The following is a 23,188-nucleotide window of genomic DNA, read 5'->3' on the forward strand; positions in this document are numbered from 1 at the left end:
GATTAAAGTGGTTTTCTGCATATGTTAACCAACATAATAAAAATAGGGGCCATGATGAATCTGTGATGTCTGATATTGTTTGTTTCTTGAGACTGATCTTAGTTACAAAAGGAGAAAGTTGTTTGCACCTGCCTCCACGCAATTGTGAAACTCGGCATGTTTTGTTGTTGTTTGTCTTGTTTCATATATGAGTTGTCCAAGTTTATCAACTGATTTGTTGGCAGAAAAATGTTCATCAACTGATTAGTAATTAATATACACGCGCGCGCGCGCACGTGTGTGTGTGTGTGTCTGGGAGTAAGGCAGGAAAAGGTAATAACAATGAGGCTCTTCATTACTTTTAGGTGGTCAGACAACAAACGGTATAATAGAGGGACACTTCATTACACAAAGTTAAAAGCATATATTTAACCAACAATAGTGGGTCTAAAGAAAAGGGTTAGTCTCTCATAACGTAATGAACCAATATTTGAATCCCTGTAAGAAGAGGTGCTCACATTTAATGCCCGACAATACCTTAAATAAGATTGCCTCCAATAAGAAGATACTTATGCTTTAGCACAAAAAAAAACATATATTTAGTATCTTAATTTATATAAAATTTTAATTTTAAAAAATATATTTTTAATTCTTTAATTTTAAAATTATTAGTTTTAAATGATTATTTTTTAACAATTATGTTGTTTAAAATACTAAACTTAATGTGTTAACATTTGATAGTGTTTTATCAACAGTCAAAATCTTTATAATATCATGTTTTATCAACAGTTTTAAGATTAAAAAATTAAAAATATACTACTTTTTAAAGTTAATGAAACAAATTAAAATTTTATATAAAATTAGGTGACTATTGACCTTACATAAAATTATTGTGGAAATGTTTTTTAAAACAGTTTACGTTTAAAAAAAAAAAAAAACCTGTGGCAGCACAGTGTATCAATCCAGCCCAATTTAGATTGGGCTCCAGATACAAATTTTCATGTTAAAGTGTTGTAGTGGGCCAGTACCACAACAATCATCTTTTGGGCTTTTTCCTCTGATAACCTTAATATAGCAATAATCATTGGATATAACACAAACACACTTATAACAACAACAAAAAACACACAAACACACAATCACCGCGAAACTTTACTCAATCTTGGCGCGTGTTTGTGTCACCCCAGTCCCCATGGAGGCTTCATAGGCTTTTTTACCAACATGCTATAAACATTAAAAATATACACCAAAATACTGTATTTTTAATAGTATTTATTAATATACTATATTTAAAATCGTTCTTTAGATGAATAATTTTTAAAGTTATTCTTTTGATGAACAATTTCTTCAAAATCAGTCATCAATATGTGTGAAGTGACTGAAAATCGTTCTTCTAACAAATGATTTCAAAACTTTATCTCCCGCCAAACAACTTCTCACCTTCTCTCCTAATAAATGAAAATAAAATAATTAATATAATAATTTATCAATAATTTGAATGAAAAATCATGACTTCATAATGGAAGGAAAGTGTTGATAATTACATAATAATATTAAAACTAATCGTGAAATGAGTATAAAATGTATATTAATTAAAAATAAAAAGTAATAAATATGTTAGAATACTCTTAACGGTGTTAAATAATTGGACTAAATTGAATATTTTTAAAATAGAGATGAGGTCTATATAATTGATGCAAACTAGAAGTATGGTCAAACTATTTTACTCTTGATTCAAAACACTAATGTCACAACAAGTCATTACCGATTAAAAAATACAACATAGCAAATAACAGGAAAAAGGCAAAATGAAGAAAAGAAATTACGAGTGCCCTTGATTCATTTCAGTTTTTTATTACTTACACCTTATTTTAACCTAAAAAATATATGAAAGCAATAGTTCACTTGAGGTGGGTATAATACTTTTTTTTTTTTAACCAACTTAATATATGCCACAGATTTGATATTTAGAGTGTATATATATAATTGTTTTTCAGTTTTATCTTACCAAATTTAAACTCTTGAAGAAGTATACTTTCATAAGAAAAAATAATAATCATATACTAAAAAAAGATTGGAACTTATATCAAAATCTTAATATCTTAAAATAATATAACATATGATAGTTTTACCGTCAAAATAAAAGACACATAGCTTAAAAAGAATACAAATATTTCAAATTGTTGAATCCACCACTCACCTCCTGAAAATAAGAATAATGAAATATTAGCTCCTCAAGGGTAGTATGGATGAAAAATCAATTTCTATATCGCAACTGCAAATTTTTTTTAAAAAAAATCGAAGAGAAACAACATACCGACAACAGCAGTAATCGAGCTTATCAAGTGTTTAGGAATAGAGTGAAAAATAACAGAGCAAGAAAACAATGAAAATAGAACAAGTGAACCACTGAAAAGAAGAAAAAGAATAAGCAGCTCCGGGATGATAGGAGACGAAGCAGGAAATAAAAACTGAACATGTAAATATATAAAAGCACGCAAATTGCTGTGGCCTTACGAGTTTGCATGGAAAAAAAAGAATTATGTTGACAAGTGAGAGAAGTGAGCAATGGAAAGGAAATAGCAAAGAGATTCTCATATGGGAAATGAATAGTTAAAAAGTGAAATCATTCACATCAAAAACAACTTTACTTTTTATCATATAACATACAAATTGTTCTTGACAAGAACGAGTTGTGTATAATTTGAAAATCATTCTTGTCAAGACTAATTTTAAATATAACATACTGATAAATATTTTTAAAATTATAATATTTTAGTATATATTTTTTCTGTTTGTAGCGTACTAGTTAAAAAAAAAAAACCAGGCTTCATATTTTGTAGTTTGGGTTAAAAAAAAATTGGTTTCTTATGGCCGGCCTCGGTCTAGGGTGGGGGTCGCTTCTCCGCGGCTGCGGTCTCGATCTGGTCTCAATCGCCACGTTGGCAATCTCTAATTGGCTGAGAGGATATGATTCCGTCCATCCATGTTCGTTTGTCATTACTCACTTTTCCGTCTTCTTTTTGATTTCTTCCTTCTGTTTGTCCTGCTACTTTTATGAGAAGTGGGGCTGTGAGGGGCTGCATTTTTCACCATCCCTTTTTTTCCCCCACGTGGTTTCATATATATATATATATATATATATACACACATACATATATATATTAAAAAAAAGGGGTCTGCACCTCCGTAGCTTATTTGACTGTTGTTAAGACAAAAAATGGAGGAAACAATGTCCTACCATCCAAGCAGCACAGGCTGTAATTAACTAATTGCAGTATTTGGCCCCGCGGGTTCCGCCCCCAGAAATTTTAATGGTTAACTGGGGTTTAACAGAGTTTGGAAGCTCAACCATGATGTGTTAATTTTTTTTTTTAAAAAAAAATTTGATTCGGAAAAAATCGTGAAGTTGGACATAACATTATTGTCAAGGTATGACATGATTCGAATCCTCAGTTTTTCATATGGTTATGGCATTGAATTATATTTGAACATTATCATGTTTAATTGAAAATAATTCTCTCAAATATATTTTTCATATTTACATGAATTCAAATTTGAGACCTTCTGTTTATATATATATATTTAAAAAAAATGCTAGTTTTATATGCGGTTAAGTAGAAAGATAAGTAACTTTAACTTTTTGCCCTTTCTGCAAGGGTACATGAAACTCATACTTTTTTATTTATGGGTATGTGTATTCTTTTAATAAATAAAAGTGATTCTGTTCGAGAGACTCAAATATTCTATGTGAATCTTTAGCAAGAATTTAAACCTTATTCACTATATTGTAAAGGAGTATCCTTTTTCCGGTCAAAAAAAAAAAAAGGAGTATCCTTTTTATTTTTACTAGACTCAACCTCAAACTTATATTTTTTTTATTATATATATAATATTCACGTACGTATTAATATATTGTTATCTGAAAAAAAATGATAAAATGATTATCGCAGACTATGGGTAAGATTGCTCGCAGCTTTTCGTCAATGAAACAGTGTTAAAAAAAAGAAAAGAAAAGAAACAGCGTGATTACAAGCTGTTTCATGAGACATTGTTTGCACAGAAATTAAAAAAAAAAAAACACACAAAGAAAGCATGGGACGGTGATAAGTTATTTAAATAGAAAACTCTAACGAGGTAATTTGAGCCCCAAAAAAAAATTAATGCTTCTCGTCCGGAAAATTATTTCCTTATAGTCATATGCTATAAATCTAGATCTGGATCTCGATATGATCCAGATTCAATTTTTTTCTTAAAACAAATATAATACTCTTCCGGTTACACTACAAAATGGGTCTTATATTTAGGATTTGAGAGAGTACTACGGGCCAAGTTCTGCACTTTATTATTATTTTTTTGGGAAAAAGTTTCCAGATTTTCAATTTAAAATGCATTAAGGTGTATCTAATATTTAAAGTATTTTCTTAAATACATTCAAGACCTTGAAATATTTTACAATGCATCCAGTGTTTCGAAATATTTTTTAGATACATCTAATACTTTGAAGTTTTTTTTTTTTTTTGACTTAGTGCTGGATACACAAAAAATTATTTCTGAATACTGGATGTACAGAAAAAATACTTTAAAATGCTGAATGTATAAAAAAAATATTTTACGGTACTAGATGTGTCTAAAAAATATTTTAAAATGTTAGAGGCATTACAAATGCAAAATATCCTGAGCCCCCTCTTACATTAATTTCAGAGACAATTTTTTGTTTTCATTGTAAACATCTACATAAATCTCCTTACAGCATTTTGGTAAATATAATTTCTTTTTCATAGCCTCTTGCTCAAATTGCCCGCGAACGACAAAAAGCAACTGGGTTTTGCTTCTGGTTTTTGGCCAACATGCTAGTTGGATTGCCCCGACAAATCCAGTTGATATTAATATTATTAATTAATTGTTACAGTAAATAGAGATTCTATAATTACACCAAAAGAAAATAGAAAATTTGTATTCTTATCTCAGACTGCAATACGCAGCCCTAAATCTTTTATTGGTCTTACCTCGCAGGCGCACCATCTCACTACTTAAGCCATCTCCCTCCTCGAAACCCATTTCACCGCCACTGCTTCTTTCTCTGTAGCTCCATTTTTTTGTTTTTTTTTCCAGTCTCTGTTGCCTTTTCACCTTTCCTTGCTTCCTCTGCAAATGGAAGGATCTGGGGTGGTTACTGTGTACGGTAATGGCGCCATTGCAGAGACCAAGAAAACTCCTTTCTCTGTCAAGGTGGGTCTTGCTCAGATGCTCCGTGGCGGCGTTATCATGGACGTTGTGAACGCCGAGCAGGCCCGCATCGCCGAAGAGGCCGGGGCTTGCGCCGTCATGGCACTGGAGCGTGTTCCTGCCGATATCCGGGCTCAAGGCGGCGTTGCTCGCATGAGCGACCCGCAACTCATAAAGGAAATCAAGCAGGCGGTGACGATTCCTGTGATGGCGAAGGCCCGTATAGGACACTTTGTGGAAGCTCAAATCCTCGAGGCGATTGGCATCGATTACGTGGACGAGAGCGAGGTCCTCACCCTCGCCGACGACGAGAACCACATCAACAAGCACAACTTCCGCATTCCTTTTGTCTGTGGGTGTCGTAACCTCGGGGAAGCTCTCCGGCGAATTCGGGAAGGTGCGGCAATGATTCGTACCAAAGGGGAAGCAGGGACCGGGAATATCATTGAGGCGGTGAGGCATGTGAGGTCGGTGATGGGTGACACCAGGTCTTTGCGGACCATGGATGATGACGAAGTCTTCACCTTCTCAAAGAAGATTGGAGCTCCATATGATTTGGTGATGCAGACGAAACAGTTAGGTCGGCTTCCTGTGGTTCACTTCGCGGCAGGTGGAGTTGCGACTCCAGCTGACGCCGCCTTGATGATGCAATTAGGGTGTGATGGGGTTTTCGTAGGGTCTGGTGTGTTCAAGAGTGGTGACCCTGCAAAACGAGCCAGGGCTATTGTGCAGGCTGTGACCCATTATAGTGATCCTGAGATTTTGGCCGAAGTGAGCTGCGGGTTAGGCGAAGCCATGGTTGGGCTCAATTTGACAGACAAAAAGGTTGAGAGGTTCGCGGCTAGGTCAGAATGAGTGTGTGTTCATTGGCTTCTTGTTCCTTCGAAGAAAGTTAGCTGTTCATGCTGATTTTTGGTGATTGATGTATTTCTAGTCTTGTTAGATTTTTGACGTTTTTATGTCTAATAAGGTCATGATTTGCTCCAGATGATCAACAATTTTAGAATAAAGATAGCACTATAAGGGGAATATACTGGTGTTGCATGGAGCATATTGATGGCGATTTTAGATTCCTAGCATCTAGGATGTTTTCCTCCACTGCCTTCATAAATTTTAAACAATCATTGTTCCAACAAGCATCTGTTGTTGATCTTGTTGACGTGCTATGATTTCCTAAGCAGATTCTTAGCATTAGTTTTCGTCTTATCAGTCCAATCAGGTCCCCGCCGTCTTTCTGCGTGCAAGCTTGTGGACTTGGTGGTGCAATCAAGAAATGCCGGGGACATGTTTGTAAAAATCACAGGTCCATATTGGATGTACTGAAACTTGGTAGACGTTTTTCTTTCAAAAGTTTCGGTCATTTGGATTATTTTTTTCTCAGTTTCAGTTTCATGGCTACACCAGATTCTGTACCTTGTGCCACTGCCTCCGTCTAATTTACTGAGCCCAAGTAAAATACAATACTCTGTCCTGGAGTTATTTTGCGGTAGCTAATAATAGAATTTCAGCGTATAATTTTCTTCAAGAATACAATGGATCCACTAATTTGGGTGATTTCCCTCGCATCTCAAGTGCAGGGGCCTCCTTTTGTTTTTCCCCTTTGCTTTCTTGTACCTGCTTCAACTTTTTCTCTGCCTCTGATCTGGGGATGGAAAAGGCACCTGCTAAGGAGGTCGTTTCATCACTTTATTCCACACTGAATGGCATCCTTTGGGATCTAAGTGATGTCATCCTCCTCAAAACCATTTGCTAATCAGGCGTTATCGGGAACTTCCAATAATACCGTCCCTTTGCTAATCAGATTGTCGATGATGCAACTCCACAATGCCAGAGCCAGGTTGACCATTTGCTCATTGCTCGAGTATCACTTTTAAGCATGAGGCAAGCTCGTCACTTTATTTCATCTCGATATGACATTCACATTTTGGGTTTCCGTCTTTCCGAGACCAATATGTCTCAAAAGGGAAATACATGTTCTTAAAATATATATATATATTTATATATATATATTTATGAGATCCGTACTTGGAAAGATACCGACGTGTTTATTAATAACAGATTACATTCAATATGTTTTTTCAAAATAGCTCATATGGAATTAAAGGATGTTCAGTCAAATACACATAATTAATAAAAATATTTGAGAAAACACAACATTTATTTATTATAAATAATTGATTTAACTATTTTTTTTAAATTTATAAATTAATTATCTAGTTTTTATATTGATAATTCAAGGTAGTAATTCTCTTGATCAACACTTCTCAGACAACACCAAATTAATAGTATAAAAATATACATTTTCGAGAGATTAAAAATGGATTTTAAGTTAAACATTACCTCAGAGAGCTAATTTTTTTAATTTGTGAAATTCTAGTCATGATATTCAAACACACAAAAAAAAAAAAAATCCTATCAGTATATGATTAGTTTTGGCTAAGCCTTCGACACAAATACCCATCTACTGGTCAATAGTTCAGTAATTACGTTCTTTCTTCATTTCATCCGATGAATCCCAGAGCAGATATGAAACAGATATTATAAATAAACATTCATAGAAGAGAAAGGTAACTGGGTGGGAATTAGGTGTTCTAGGAAATTTCTTCGTCCTTTCTCAACCCTAAAGTAATAACAACTCCGGGTATGAGAATTTTGCGTCTATGATTTGGTCAAATTATGGCGGCAATACGAAGCAAATGTGATTGATTATTAAATCGTGTCAATTTATGAGGTAAAGTGCGCTTTTGACTTTTTCCATTACGCAATACTACTTTCGATTCTTAATATAAGGATCTTGTTTGATTTTTATTTGGATTCTAAATATAAAACTCCAATGTACTTTATCTCTAATATTTATGTGTTTGTTCCTAAGGTAATCCTTCTAATAATAGTAGTTCTAGCCAATATAATTGATTACCAAGGATATTTTAGTAAAGACAGTACTTATTTATTACAAATAATTAATTTTATTTATTTTCTTAATCTTCTCAAATTAGTCAACTAACTCTTATATAATTTAATTTTGAAAAGACGATAGCAAGTTTGACCAAATGTAAATCAATGTTAGCATTTCTAAGTTCCGCAAAATGTTGTCTAGGTTCGCTGGAAAAAAAAAGGTTTTTTAAAATAAAAGTAAATTAATTAAATAAAAGGGATAATTAATATATAAGTCCTTATAGTTTCAACTGGTTTTTAATCAGGTCCCTATAATTTTTTTTCTTTTTATCAGGTCCTTATACTTTCATATATTTTTAATCAAGTCCTTATAATTTTTTTTTCTTTTTATCAGGTCCTTATTGTTTTACTTTGTTTTTAATTAGGCCCTTGTAGTTTTTATTTTTTATTTTACAAATAACAAAATTTTAAAAATAATAAATTATTGTAACAATCTTATGTTAATATTCTTTTAAATTTTTAGTTAAACAAATATATTATTTATTTTCAATTCAAATTTTTACAATTATAAAATTCAAATTATAATAATAAATTTTTCTAAAATTAAAATATGATTATAAATAATTTATATTTAAGTATAGTTATTATTCTGATTATTTATTAATTACTAAATGATTATATTAATTATTTTGTCTAATTATATAATTATTAATTTAAAAATGAAATTAATTTTAAAGAATAAAGTTAATAAATAATTTTTCAAAAACTACAAAGCACCTAATTAAAAAATAAATGAAACTATAAGGACCTGATAAAAAAAAAAAATAGAAGGACCTAATTAAAAACACACGAAAGTAAAAGGAGCTGATAAAAAGAAAAAATTTTATAAGGACCTAATTAAAAATCAGATGAAATTATAAGGACCTGGAGATTAATTATCCCTAAATAAAATCTGCCTCTCTAATACTACATCTGCTTAATTAATTTTGATATATTAAGAAATTAGATAAATTAGTTAGATAAATATTCTTATATATGATATCATCTTCCTAAAATATTTCTGTATAATATTATATTATATAGTAATTTATAAGCCAGATAAATTAATTTTTTTATAAAAAATATAAATATATAAAATAAAATGAATTGATGTTTTTATATATATGATTCTGCTTTAACCTCTTTTATTACTTTATAAGGTATTGTGTTGCCTGTGACTTTTCTTGCGCTTCAAGCCCCCCACGGTCAAACTCAGTTCGTCATGGCTGACAAAAGGCGAGGAGGCGACGGGTTAGGAATTAGGAAATTAATTTTACTTGTTTTTCCAATTAAAAATATTAAAATACGAACGCATCAATATAAAATTTGAAGTCTGTAATAAATCCTCTTATTTATTTATCATACGAAATCACTTTTATTTATTTGTTGACGCGCCTGCTTGTGCTTATGGATGTCTATATGTGAATCACTCCTCTTATTATTTTTCTTAATTTTATTTATAAGTTATTTTATTTAAATTTTAGTATGAATATACTATTATGTTTTTCATATACTACAGGGTAGATAATTATTTTTTTAATGACATATATATTAAATACGAGCAATGTTTCTTTAGAATTATTGACGTAGAGCCGATACCATGAACTGGGTTAATGAATCAAAACAGGTTTGGACAGATCTAAATCAGCAGGCAAGATCATCAAGTGTCACCTAAATTACTTCTGTTTTTTAAATTATAAATTATTTGCAAAATTTAAATTTGAAATATTTACATGTGAAAGTATCAATTCAAGTAAAAAGAAACTCATGACTGCGTAGATTAAAATTTCTCATATATATAAGAAGTTAAATTAAGAATATATAATTTTGGAGGAATTAAAAAAATAAGAAGAACAAAATGTTATGTAGTTATGAAATTAACAATGAGCAGAGCACAATGACATCAAAGGATTCTTATAATTAACCTCACTTAGTGGGATAATAATTTCTCAATGTATTTGTTGTACTACCTCCGATATTTAATATAAGACATTGTTTGACTTTTCATCTGGTCTTAAATATAAGACCTGAATTCACTTTTTTTCTTCATATTTATCTATTTTTTTAAAATAGTCATTGTAATAGTTGTACATGTTAAAAGTTTCATTAAATAATGATTCTAGCTAATACATATTATTAGTAAGAGTATTTTAGTAAATACAATACCTATTTATTACTATTTTTGGTCTTAATTATTAGACCTTGTTTGTCTACAAATGAGGTCTTATAATTAGGACCAAAGGTAGTACAAATAACTAACTTAATTAATTTTTTTATTTTTAAATTAATTAACTAAATTTTATATTAAGGACCAGATAAAGTATGAAATTAGCAATATTTACTTCACAGCTAGAAAAGTCAAAATACATTGAAGGTAGAAGGAAATAAATATGGTCTTCACTTTTCAGATGTGATCAGTCACCACTGACCAGTGTCCCTAGGTTACGCGGTAAAGAACATATCTCCGTCTAATAAACATTACTGTAACTGACAGCATTAGCGCGGTGCTTGGCATTTCTGTAAAACGGGACAAACTCTTCGATATATTTATTTCGTAAATTGTGAAAACACTTTTAAAATCATAGTTTAGTTTCTATCCAAATACTTCCTTATATGGTTTGGTTAGGAGTCTCATTCATCAATAATACACACACAAGCATGTACAAACATAGGAGTAATATTTAATAATACATTAATGCATCTGAACAAAAAATAGTGATTGGACATACCTATAAGACTTATGCTCATTAACACACGCTCTCTCACGACAAAATAATAGTCGTCTCATAAATTATAAGACACGAGAAAATCCAATGTGAAATTAATTATTGGGATGTTAAAGTGCGTATGCAACATTCCATTGCGGGTAGAAGTAGAACAGCTCTAAGTTTCGAAAAATGGTGAGAAAAGCTGATCATGGTTTAAGATTCTTCTTTTACGTTGATTGAGTCATTATAGAGATTTTGAAGTCAGTGCATGAACATTAAAAATGTGACAAAAGTGTTTCAAATTAAAATTAACTGTCTCCACTTCGACAAAATTTGTGCACAACTATAAAAACGAATTGACTGATGAATCTCTCAGAACCAATGAACCATCTCAAAAGTTTACTCGCCACACACTTGAATTTTATAATCTAAGCAATTAAAATATACATATTTTTCTGGGTCAATGCTCAGGTATGCTTCGACCCCTAGTAATTTGTCCTGGTTTCGGCAAGGAATCTAGTTGTTACGACCTGCGAGGGAGAGTGTGAATAAATTTTGTGTATATATATTAAAATGGATCTCTTTCCCTTTGCCTATAGATCAGAGCTCAGGAATGTCGTTTTCTTCTTCCTTGTTTTTTTGCGCTTTCAAAGTCGCTTTCTTTCAGGCTCATTAGTCATTAGTGTCCTCAAGTTTCCACCCCCGTTCCATGTATGCAATTAATAATCTCGTAAGACTTATGCGATCAGCAGACTCTGTCAGCAGCAAGCTTAGCCTCCATTTTCAAATTTGGGTTCCCCGAAGCTCCAATCATTGAATATATCATTTTGGAGAGTGTTTGTATGGTTTCAACTAGTTCTCTTGTGGTGATTCTTGCTGCTTCGTAGAGGAATATGCAGGCTGCCAACTTCTTTGAGCTCTTACTTGTGGCATTAACTTGTTTCCAGTTTCTGGGAATTTCTCATGAGTCAAAGTTACCTCAAGATGAAGGTAAGGCTCGATTTTTTGGCCGTACTTCACGCGGAATGTTAGCTGCTGAGAAAATTAGAAACATCGTAATGCTGGGACTTGATATTTGAAATGGCTGTTTCTTTTTTCCCTTTCAATATCCAGCAACACACTGGAAGCTTTATGAGTTTTATTCTCTGTTTACTCAAGTGCGTCTTGATTTATTTGACTCTTTGCCTGCCAATTTTGTTCTCGGCCCTGAAGCTGAAAGGGTTAATTCAACTGATCCGATTGCAGCCTTGCCACCTTATTTGATCCTTTTCTTTTTTTCTTTAATGAAAGAATTCTACTCAAGTTTTACTCGCTTTATCGTGAAATTAATTTAATTAGATATTGCGAATCTTAGTTTGTTTGCTCTTTAAAGTAACTAACTGCATTCGCTTTGACCAAGTCATGTTTGGAGTTATATTGGATTTCACATATCGCTTGCTCGTAGGAAGAAAATATTATTAGAAACAAAAGTCATATTGTATTTTTTGGAAAACAAGAGAATATAAGATGAAAGATTCTAGATAAAAAGATATATAAGATGAAAAAAAAAGTGTGATGTAGTTTAGCAAACTCCACTCTGTAGCAGACCCCAGTCTACCTGGATCCTGAGTCCAAACCTTTTAGCCACGTAAACGAGTACATGATCAGTTAAGCTATTGCCAGAGGTCTTAAGTATCTTGTTGAAGAGAAGATTATGAGGGAACGTGTAATTTAATTACCATATCTCTTTAACTTAATTTTTCTTCATACGTGTAGCCAAATGCTTTTCCTTTCCCATTCTATTTTGTTCTCCTCCTCATTCTTCTCTGGCATGGCTTGTATTACTGGGAACTTATAAATTTCAATGAAATAATTTTGTATTAGAATTTCAAAATTTGGGTCCAAATTTAAGTATCAATATCTTTTTTGGGGGTCGGAGCTCTTTAATCTTCGAACACTCATGTATCTCAATTGAACAACTCATCATAAGTTCTTGGTTTTGCACTTTAGTTCTGACAACATATGATTTGCTTCTTGGATAGGCAGCTAGATCACCGGAAAGATTGTCTTAAGAAACTCTGTAATTTTTTTTTTTGGTCTCGCTTTATACTGCAGTTCTCTAATGTCAGTTACAGCGGGTTGGCCGCTTTCTGGTTGACTTAAGGGTTGGCCTCTTTTTTCTACAAAACTTCTTGTGTCCTATTCATATGACAGAGTCTTGAATTTGTTGTCTTCTCTGCCTCTCACATGCTCACATGCACTTGCATTTGTATACAATCAAAGCTTACAATTTGATCATAAATGTCATTCAGTTCATGCTCTTCAAGAAATTACAAGAACAATGGGAGCAAGCTATTGGAAGATTAATGATTCCTGCGGAATCGATACAGTTGATGTAACACAGGAACTCTCTCCTGGATCAGAGAGAAGGCTAGAATGTGACTGCAAATTTGAAAACAACACAGTCTGCCATGTTGTAAAAATGTATGGCTTCCTAATTATTCTATCTTCTTAAGTTTTTGGTAAGCTTATATATGTGCATGTATGTATTTGTGTGTGTACACCTTAGATTTGTGATATGAGAATAAAATAGTGAACATGACAAACTTCCATGGGAAACTTGAATTTAATTTCCAAAACTAAAGGACCTAATTCTAAAATATACATCCTTTATAATTGTTGAATGAATTCTTATGCTTCCATTTGGCTTTTTTTAGGACTCTCAAGCGCCTTAGCCTCCCCGGCATGCTTCCAGCTCAACTGGTCAAGCTACCCTATCTTCAAGAAATGTACAAGCAACTTGAAATACTTTTTTTCTGTTAAAATTTGCAATAGCCTTAACTCCTTGTGCTGATTTTATCCCCGTTATAATCTTAAAGTTCAGTGCTGATTTTATGTTTTTGTTTCTAAAACTCTTAGCAATTGAAAAATTATTTTTTCTTTTATTGACAGAGATTTTGCTTACAATCTCTTTACTGGTACTATTCCAAAGGAATGGGCTTCGATGAATCTAACTTCAATGTGAGTGATTGCCCGCCAGTTGGAAATTGTGAAAATATTTTCTTTCGTTGATTCCTATATCATGCTGATTACATCTTACCTATATCATGCAGCTCTCTTCTTGTGAACCGCTTATCAGGGGAAATTCCTAAGCATCTAGGGAATATTACTTCTCTCACATACCTGTATGTTTCAGGCTTTCATTTAATAACACACACAATGGAAAAGTATAGATTTTATTGCATTCTTTGAGTAAGGTCCACTTTAAAGGTCTGATTGTGAAAGATCGGCCAATTTACGTTGTCTCAAAAGTCTGCATTTTCCGTCACAAAAGTTTGGAATAGGATGCTTGAAGCAAACCAATTTTCTGGGGTCATTCCTCCTGAGCTTGGGAGCCTAATCAAGTTGCAGACGTTGTAAGATACCTTATTTCCGTTTCTAACTTTTCAAATTTCTATTTGATCTTTCCGTTGTTGGACTTCCTTTCAAAGATATGAGATGATGTAACCTGACAATTTATATCTACAATAATACCGATGAAGGGTACTGTCATCCAATCAATTGACCGGGGACTTACCAGGGACCCTTGCTGGGTTGCAGAATTTGACTGACTTGTAAGCTTTCATTGAGTTTCTTTTGAAGACAAATACTGCGCTTCTGATACCTGTGGGTGATGCATAAAAAACTTTGTTGCCTTGCAGTAGGATAAATAATAACAACTTCAATGGAAGCATACCTAACTTCATACAAAACTGGAAGCTTCTGCAAAGACTCTGAGATTCTATTTCTTTTTCCTTTTTTAATACTTTAACTGTATTTTGTTTGAAAAATATATGAGCTTGTAAGATTTACCAACCCCATCCTCATTTTAGTTCTTATTCATTAAGAGAAATGCATGCAAGTGGACTAAAGGGACCAATCCCATCAAATGTATCATTTTTGGAGAACTTAAAACAGCTGTAAGTAAAAATACCGTTGTCTTATTATAATTTTTTTTCTACTTCAGTTTTGTTTATTATATTTATAGTATGGCTCATGGTGCAAAATCTTCATTCAGGAGAATCAGTGACATAAATAGTCCTAGTCAAGGTTTTCCTTTGCTGAAAAACATGCCATACATGGAAATATTGTACGTATACTGCTGCTAGAGTTTTTTTTGTGTGTGTGTGTGTGTGTGTAATAAATATATGCATTTTTATTTAAAGCGATATTTATTCTTAATTTGTTGGCAAGAAGTTTAATGCCTTCTTGTTTCTTAAGAGTTTTGAGGAACTGTAACCTTACTGGGGAGATACCTTCGTACATCTGGAGAATGATGAATTTGATAACACTGTAAGTAAAGAATGTAAAGTTTCTTTGCCTACATCATGCGAAATCTGCATCTGTGTATTAATAAGAACTTGCTTCTTTTATGCTCCAAAAAAAGGAACCCATTTCTTTTTAAATTAATTTGCCTGCAAAATGATGTTTGGTTAATACTTTTTGTTACTAAGTTCATCAAAATCATAGATATTTCATATATGATTATATTGATCATTAAATCACTTTCTAGCATTGAGATAATGCACAAAACTATGATGCTTTGTATCTTAGCATACCATGACTTGAGTCCACAATGATGATTTCTTACTTTAATCTGATGACTCTGGCTAGTTTCTAGGGATTGAAATGTAAGAATATTAAAAAAGATATTCAGTGGCGACTGCAGGTTGCAGAGAAAGGATTTTTGTGTTCCAATAATATGATAACAAATCCATGGTTTTAAAGGGAAAAAGGAAAGGATGTCACAGTAGAAAGCTACAAGAAGTTACTTAATTACGTTTCCTATTGTCTTTTTCTATAACAAAAGTAATAACAATATCCACCCTGTTTTTTTTTTTTTTTTTCAGATGTGAATCATAACATTATTCTTTAAAAGATAAATTTGCTGCAAAGTTCTAAATCAAAAGAATGGATAATTAACTCTGAAACCGGAAATCGAGGGGACAGCTCTTCCAACCATGCAAGTAAATCATAAAAATCACGATGAAACATTAATATTTTGAGATAATGTCTTGCTGATTGACTTATGCTAAGTGATACATTGACAGGAATTGAGTACGTTTATTGTCAATGTTAATGTACGGCTCTTTGGCTCATCATCTGAATATTGTAAAAAGAAATTTGATTGTCCCAAAACCAAAAAAAAAAAAACTCATGATTATTAACTAAATTTATTAAACCATCTGTGTCAATATCTTACTATATCCCACACCCATAAAAAATGCTACTATTAATGGGAGATTACTAACCAATAGCAAAAGTGTAAATCAGCATGAGCAATTTTAAGAATGTTTCCCCCTTTCTTTGTTTGTTTTAAATTGACAGGGATGTCAGTTTTAATAAGATATTTGGGCACATTCCACCAGTTATATATACCAGACGTCTGAGATATATGTAAGTGACTTACTCTAAATCGTATTGCATTTTGTTACTCTTGACTGGTAAATCAAAAAAATGAAAAGGGATATGAAGTTGTGCAAAGCTTATTTAAACATATACTCTCATACAGTCATTGTGAAATGACATGGTATTAATCTGATTTCATGGTTACATATCTTTTTTGGAAACCCGGTCCTGGGTCATGTGGCGCTCATATTTCTTCACTATTCAAAGTTAATAGTTGCTTTTATGATCCAATATTGACACGAGACTGTTTGGCATTGCTTTTCTTAGGTACCTTACAGGAAATATGCTAAGTGGAAATGTACCAGAAATCTTGAACGGTGGAAGTAGCATGTAAGTCTTGGGGTTTTCATTTTACTGCAAGGTTGTAGATTTGAATGTTCAATTTGGCGATTGATTGCATTGTCGATACCTGCAGTTGACTTATCCTTCTCTTTCATGAGTTCAACAAAAAAAAAAAATGACAAAAGGGTAGTTGACGAGCAACTAACCTCTCTAATTATCATCAATGAATCCAATTATAGGGTGTCAAACATAACAATCCTGGTTGACTAAAATAGTAGTCTTCTTGTTTGGTATAGTTTCTAGCCCTTGCTTATAGTTTTTATAGACTAATAATAAATTACCCATGATGTCTGGATCCACATTAAAAAGGAAATATTCTAATTGTTATCATTGCATAAGAAAATACAAATTCGGAACCTTCGTGCTCAATTAATATTTATCTTGATTTATCTAAATTTAGATGTCAATTACAAAAAGTAGCAGCTGGAACTGGGAAAGACAGCATTTGACTCAAATGAGGCAGCTGCGTTACATCATAGAGAGTAATTTTTAAACTATATCATGTGACTTAGTCAAAAATATCAGAGGAAAGAGACTTAATTTATGCGATATAGAATTCTTTGGTGTATAACCAGGAATCGTCCACCTTCAGACTTTCCATTCCGGGTTCTATGTTTCAATCCGCTGAAGTGGCATTGATTAAATGGCAACAAAACACCAGATGCTAAGTGTTGTATCTTGTGCTGGAGTCTTAAGTTTAATTTTTTCTTAGCTGGGGGAGATTCTAATCAGACTGTTTAAGATGGCCATTTCTTCTCGTTTCAGATATTGTTAATGAGATAAAATCAATAGTTGGCCTTTTCTGTTGAAATTATTATTATTCATGGTAAGAATGTAATTATACTAATTTAGGATGTCTATTTCTTGTTCTGATGGAAGTTCCCTTGTTGGACCAGTGATCTTTCGTACAACAACTTTACTTGGCAAGGCCCCGAGCAACCTGCTTGTCAGGATAACAGGTCAAAATGTGAAAACGTTTGTAGTAACAGAATTTTTTTCTTTAACCTTTCAAAATTCGGTTTTCTCTTATACTGAAAACTGTTTCACGTTGTTTCATTTCGTCAGGAACTTGTATCTGAATTTGTTCAGAAGCTTTAAAAAGAAGAACAAGTTGTAAGTTTCTCTTCTCTTGATTCTTTTGTTGGACGAAAGAAACTGAAAATATTCTTATTTGCATATCCTTCTTTTGGCAGAGAAGAATATGTCCCTTGCTTAGAGAATTTCAATTGTCAACAGTGTAAGTGTGTACTGTTTTGGATCATCAATGTCACGAGTACACCATGAGTTTCACTTGAAGTCTTGAGCTTTTGTTTATTTATTGTCAGCTCCAACAGTATGTACTAAACCTCCAATCATAAACATCGCCAATTATCTTCCTTTTCTATATCTATGGAATAGATAAAACAAAAGGCGAAAAAATATTATTTATTGACATTGTAGATTGACAAGACATTAAGAATAGCAATGAATAGTAAAGTAGAACTTGTGTGTGTATGTGTAGATTCTCTTCAAACGTTATCTTAAGTTATTACCAGAAGTTTGCCAATTTATGTATTCTTCATGTTTATATGTAAATATATACTTTTTGAAGTATATATCTTGTTATAAACAAATGTTTTAGCGGTTCTTTTCTTTTTTAAGTCTTGGTGAGTGGGGCAATATTTTAAGATGAAATGGAATACTAGAATTTCTCAAAGTTTAGAAAAGTACTTATATATAGTATAAATGCTCAAGAACGAAGATCTAAAGTCTTGGTTACCATGAAATTCTTACAAATGAATCATTTTACCCACAATCAGGTTAAACTTCTGCGCTTTACTGAATGAAAATGCAAGTTTTCCCTTCTCATGATATCTCCACCGTTTCATGTCAGATTCAACTTGCTTGCACATAAATAGTGGTGGGATGGATGTAAAGATAACAGAAAATAAGGGTGAACACCTTTATTTAGGGGATGGAAATGTTGGCGGCGGTACAGCAACATACTACTATAGCAGCAGTGATAACTGGGGGTTCGGTAGTACTGGAGACTTCATGGATGATTTTGAATCCCAGAATATAAGATACACTGTATCTCTGCCATCTTCAAATATGCCTGAACTATATTCGACAGCTCGTATATCTCCACTTTCACTTACTTATTTCCATAATTGCATGGAGAATGGGAACTACACTGTAAATCTCCACTTTTCTGAAATACAGTTCACAAATGATAATACATATACAAGTCTGGGGAAGCGCATATTTGATATCTATGTTCAGGTAACTGGCCAGACTGATAATTTAGCTGTAATTTCCGGATCAGGATTTAAAAATGCAACTTTGTTTCAGGAACAATTAATTCGGAAGGATTTAAATATTGAGAGTGAGACAAAAGTTGCTCAAAAACCACTGATATTGCCGATATATAATGTCAGTGTCACAAATAATGTCTTGGAGATCCGGTTCCAATGGGCAGGAAAAGGAACAACTAGAATTCCTGATATAGGAGTTTATGGTCCCATTGTGTCAGCATTGTCTTTTTTTTCTGGTAAGTTATTTGGGCGGATTTCCCTTCTGTTTATTTTGGTGTTTTGTACTACTGTCGTCCTTGTAGCTTGGCATCCTTGGTGTTGTTCTTTTCTTTTTCTTTTTTCCCATTTCTACCGTTCTACATGGTTGCTTTCAAATAAATTTTTGTTCTTAACTTTAATAAAAATGTTGCATTGGTCCTCTATTATATTACAAGATATACAAGACCAGGTAAGCTGAACAAATTTGTTGATTACTAAAATTCAGATGATTTCTATATCATTTTTCTGTATTTTTTGTCAGATTCCAGACCTTGCTCAAATGGTGGAAAGAATGGTGTTAATAAGTTCATTGCAATCGGAAGCGCTGCTCTATGCTTAGTGCTTTTTATGGCAGGGATCATTTGGTGGAAAGGCTGTTTCAAAGGAGAACTCCAAAAGACAGAAGGTAAAGCCACTCTCCCATTTGTCATTTTCAAGGCTCTATTTTGTAAAGTTTCCATCAGGAAAGGAGAAAAAAGTTTGAAAGCCTAAAATACTAGTGTTTTATCTGGGCGATTACTGAGTTTAATTACTAGGGAGTTATTTACTTCTAAATGAATACATAGATAACGTTATCCACTAATGTATTTGGTCCGGAATGATACAAGCGGATTGATCTATATTCTACCCATAGGGTATGTAGAAGAGGGGGAGGGAAGTCATGAAGACTTATTTTGACTGAATGAGAGCAATGTAAGACCATAGGCTCATATCCTGGTTTTATTTTATAAAATCTTCCAATTTTTGTAGTTGATGCGTACACCTAAGAAAGAAGCACATTTGAGAAAATTAAGGGTGGAGATTTTTTTGGGATGCCTTTGTGATCGGTGTTTTCCTGTTGTTTCCTTTTTGTTTAATGTTATCTTTTTCGTTGGGGTTCTTTGCTGTTACAATTTTTTGGACTTAACTGTCTTCTACCCTACTTTGGTGTTCTCGTCAATAGTTGCCTTTCTGGATCTAACCGTCTCCTGCCCTGCTTTGATGTTCCCATTCAATAGTTGCCTGTTCTTTTCCAGCACTGCTGCAATATCTACTGGTTACAATCTCTTGCCTGTTCAGAGATGCTTTTTACTTTTTCCTACACTGAAGCAAGTTATCAAAAAGTTAACCAAATTGTTAACATACACTTTTCTTTATCTTGGATTCCATGGAAGCAGATATTCAGTCGGGAACTTTCAGCGTCAAACAGTTGAGAGCGGCCACTAATGACTTCTCTTGTGATAATAAAATTGGAGAAGGCGGTTTTGGTCCTGTGTACAAGGTATTCTAACTTAATTTCAGATAATCTTTTTCATCTGAATTAAAATCCTTAATGTCCAGGGATGTTAATTTGATTTATACGAATGCAGGGTCAGTTACCTGATGGTACTGTTATAGCAGTCAAGCAACTATCATCAATGTCACGGCAGGGAAATCGTGAATTTCTAAATGAAATAGGCCTAATATCTTGTTTGCAACATCCTAACCTTGTGAAACTTTATGGATCTTGCATTGAAGGGGATCAACTACTGTTGGTATATGAGTACATGGAAAATAATAACCTTGCCCGTGCTTTATTTGGTGAGTCATCACTTGGCCATAAATTTCTAAACGTCTATCTTGTGGAGTGATGATGATGAGAACTTTATTAAAAATAGATCCCCTATAACTCCTCTCAATTAAAATTGTGACTCCCTCTTGATGCCATTTTGGAACTCCATCCTTAAACATTAGAAGGGAGAAATTAATGTCTAGATATTATTTGTTTTATCATTTGATGATATTTTATAGGCAATGAAAACAATCGGATTCAACTGGATTGGCCCACAAGAGTTAGGATCTGCATTGGCATTGCAAAAGGTCTTGCATTCCTTCACGAAGAGTCAAGGCTCAGGATTGTGCACAGAGATATCAAGGCTACTAATGTGTTACTCGATGGCAATTTAAATCCTAAAATATCGGATTTTGGTTTGGCAAAGCTTAATGAAGAAGAGAAGACACATATCACGACTCGAGTTGCTGGAACTATGTAACTTGTCTATGCTCACATCATATGGTTCTGTTTTTGATGACTAGGTGCTTATATAATTTATTGGTTATCATTTTCTTTTTGCAGAGGATATATGGCGCCGGAATATGCATTATGGGGCCATCTAACATATAAGGCAGATGTTTACAGTTTTGGTGTCCTAGCCTTAGAAATTGTTACTGGAAAAGGCAATAACAATTATGTGCCAGATAATGGAGCTGTTTGTCTTCTAGAGTGGGTATGTTAATGTTACTATTATAAATTCTAATAGCTAGTCATCTGTTTTTACTTGACAATTTGTGCAGATAGAATGATTTCTGACAACTTTTGTTACCAAGGGGTTAGAAGTGTAATATATTATAGTAACTGTTAGTACGTCTTCCATCTCCAACTGATAGCGACATTTAAATTGCAGGCGTGCCAGTTGCAACAAAGTGGAAAGTTAATGGAGTTGGTAGATGAAAGAATGGGGTCAATGGGTGATGAAAGGGAAGCAGAAAAAGTGCTCAAAGTAGCTCTTCTGTGCACAAATGCATCACCGTCACTCAGGCCCGCAATGTCTGAGGTTATAAATATGCTTGAAGGACGAATGGATATTCCAGAGGCAGTTCCAGAAGCTGGTGCTTACAATGAAGACTTGAGGTTTAAAGCCTTGAGAGATCTTGATCAATGGTCAAGGCGGAGTTTGAATGGAAGCCAGACTCAATCTTCAGTGTCACTCCATACCTTCAGCTTAGAATCCGTCAATACTTTAACGGGTTGTTCTACGGATCATCAGTTAGTCCACAAAAGTGAGATTTCACCTTCAAAGGCTAGTTCAACACTATGATGGATTCTTAACAGATGGCACATCGGATGATCCGGCTCCACCATGTCGGGGTTAAAATTTTGACCCCAAGTCATTAAATTTAATCTACAATTTTGCATTAAGTAGAGAGGGAGAGAGAGTGAGGGGTATAAAAGGTCGTGGCTGTATATAATATCAAATTTAACCCTTTTTGAACCCATTTTCTTTAATCCTTGCTGTAAACATCATACGGTCATTCATCTGACAACACATAATTCACATTAGTAAAGCATAATTATTCTAACCAATTGCAATCGAGATGAGCATAAAGATTTGGTGTTTTTGCATTTCTTTATTTTATTTTGTATTTTGCTTGTAATTCTTCTAGCAAAGATTTGTAATGAAAAAAAATTAAGATTCTGAATATACTAAAAATTAGTTTACAATATAATTGTTATTGGAAAAATCAGACTCCTGTGTGATGGATGCTTGATATTTTGTGGTATTACTGAAAAGCTTTTAAGATGCTAAGCGTTATTAGAAAATATTTCAGAGTACTGAAGTTAAATACTAAGTGTTACTTAAAAAAAATACTTTTCAAACGCCGAGTATACTAAAAATTAATTTTAAAAATATTTTAGTATGTTAAATTTTTTAAAAAATAAAAAAAATTCATCCTTCCTTATTTTCTCCTAGTGTGGCATAGACTGGCGAAGAAGAATTACAGCTAACGTCAAAAGAAAGAAAAAAATTACGATCAAATCTTAAAAAAATTATTAAAAAATCTTAATAATAATCTAAGTATTTTATAATAAGTTTTAAAATGAAGAATGATTCTTTTAAAACTTTTTTATTTTTTTTTTTCAGAATCTTATTATAATTCTTTCCAGAAGAAAAGGAGAGACGCTTTTTTGATTAACCATACTCCTGGGAATATTCTTTCTAGCAAAGTCTTCACACATGATGGTAGGAAATTTTTATATGCTTGATCAACCTCCACCCCTAGAACAAGAGGACGAGGTCGATGAAGGAGCTTAGGTTCTGCTTTGTTGTAATTTCTTCCTTTTATTGAATACAGTTTTCTATTCAAAAAAAAAAAAAAAGAGATGCCGCGTCCTCCGGCTCCCCGCTTCGGTGGAGACGTTCCAAGTCAACTAATCCTTGCAGCCTGTACTGTACTGACTTCTCCCACACACCAAAAAGTGAAACGACACATTATTCA

The 23,188-nt window shown here is 33.1% G+C and overlaps 2 protein-coding genes across 2 annotated transcripts; both read left to right on the plus strand.

Moving 5' to 3' along the window:
- Nucleotides 1-5,041: 5,041 nt before the first annotated feature.
- LOC114722813 (probable pyridoxal 5'-phosphate synthase subunit PDX1) lies at nucleotides 5,042-6,577 on the plus strand. The gene has a single exon (XM_028908913.1). It carries the CDS (start codon nucleotides 5,134-5,136, stop codon nucleotides 6,061-6,063), a length of 930 nt encoding a protein of 309 aa, XP_028764746.1. The 5' UTR covers nucleotides 5,042-5,133; the 3' UTR covers nucleotides 6,064-6,577.
- A 5,045-nt stretch (nucleotides 6,578-11,622) lies between these two features.
- LOC114722902 (probable LRR receptor-like serine/threonine-protein kinase RFK1) lies at nucleotides 11,623-22,029 on the plus strand. Its single transcript, XM_028909025.1, has 24 exons — nucleotides 11,623-11,840; nucleotides 13,142-13,313; nucleotides 13,547-13,618; nucleotides 13,782-13,850; nucleotides 13,943-14,014; nucleotides 14,174-14,245; nucleotides 14,372-14,443; nucleotides 14,531-14,602; nucleotides 14,717-14,788; nucleotides 14,887-14,958; nucleotides 15,090-15,161; nucleotides 16,197-16,265; nucleotides 16,545-16,607; nucleotides 17,516-17,578; nucleotides 17,685-17,732; nucleotides 17,813-17,856; nucleotides 18,493-18,881; nucleotides 18,951-19,149; nucleotides 19,434-19,577; nucleotides 20,329-20,432; nucleotides 20,521-20,731; nucleotides 20,942-21,179; nucleotides 21,267-21,417; nucleotides 21,595-22,029. Exons 1-24 carry the CDS (start codon nucleotides 11,744-11,746, stop codon nucleotides 22,006-22,008), a joined length of 3,051 nt encoding a protein of 1,016 aa, XP_028764858.1. The 5' UTR covers nucleotides 11,623-11,743; the 3' UTR covers nucleotides 22,009-22,029.
- The last annotated feature ends 1,159 nt before the right edge of the window (nucleotides 22,030-23,188 follow it).

Source organism: Neltuma alba, unplaced genomic scaffold (assembly GCF_004799145.2).
Source record: "Neltuma alba isolate B1F8T4 unplaced genomic scaffold, ASM479914v2 tig00012116_pilon, whole genome shotgun sequence".
NCBI classification, from domain to species: Eukaryota; Viridiplantae; Streptophyta; class Magnoliopsida; order Fabales; family Fabaceae; genus Neltuma; species Neltuma alba.

Excerpts from the sequence above, each read along its gene's own strand:
- LOC114722902 (XM_028909025.1), top strand. The coding sequence starts at position 11,744 with ATGCAGGCTGCCAACTTCTTTGAGCTCTTACTTGTGGCATTAACTTGT. Across the intron at positions 14,603-14,716 it reads TGGAAGCTTCTGCAAAGACT|AGAAATGCATGCAAGTGGAC; the intron begins CTGAGATTCTAT and ends TTATTCATTAAG. Across the intron at positions 20,433-20,520 it reads GTTTTGGTCCTGTGTACAAG|GGTCAGTTACCTGATGGTAC; the intron begins GTATTCTAACTT and ends ATACGAATGCAG.
- LOC114722813 (XM_028908913.1), top strand. The coding sequence starts at position 5,134 with ATGGAAGGATCTGGGGTGGTTACTGTGTACGGTAATGGCGCCATTGCA.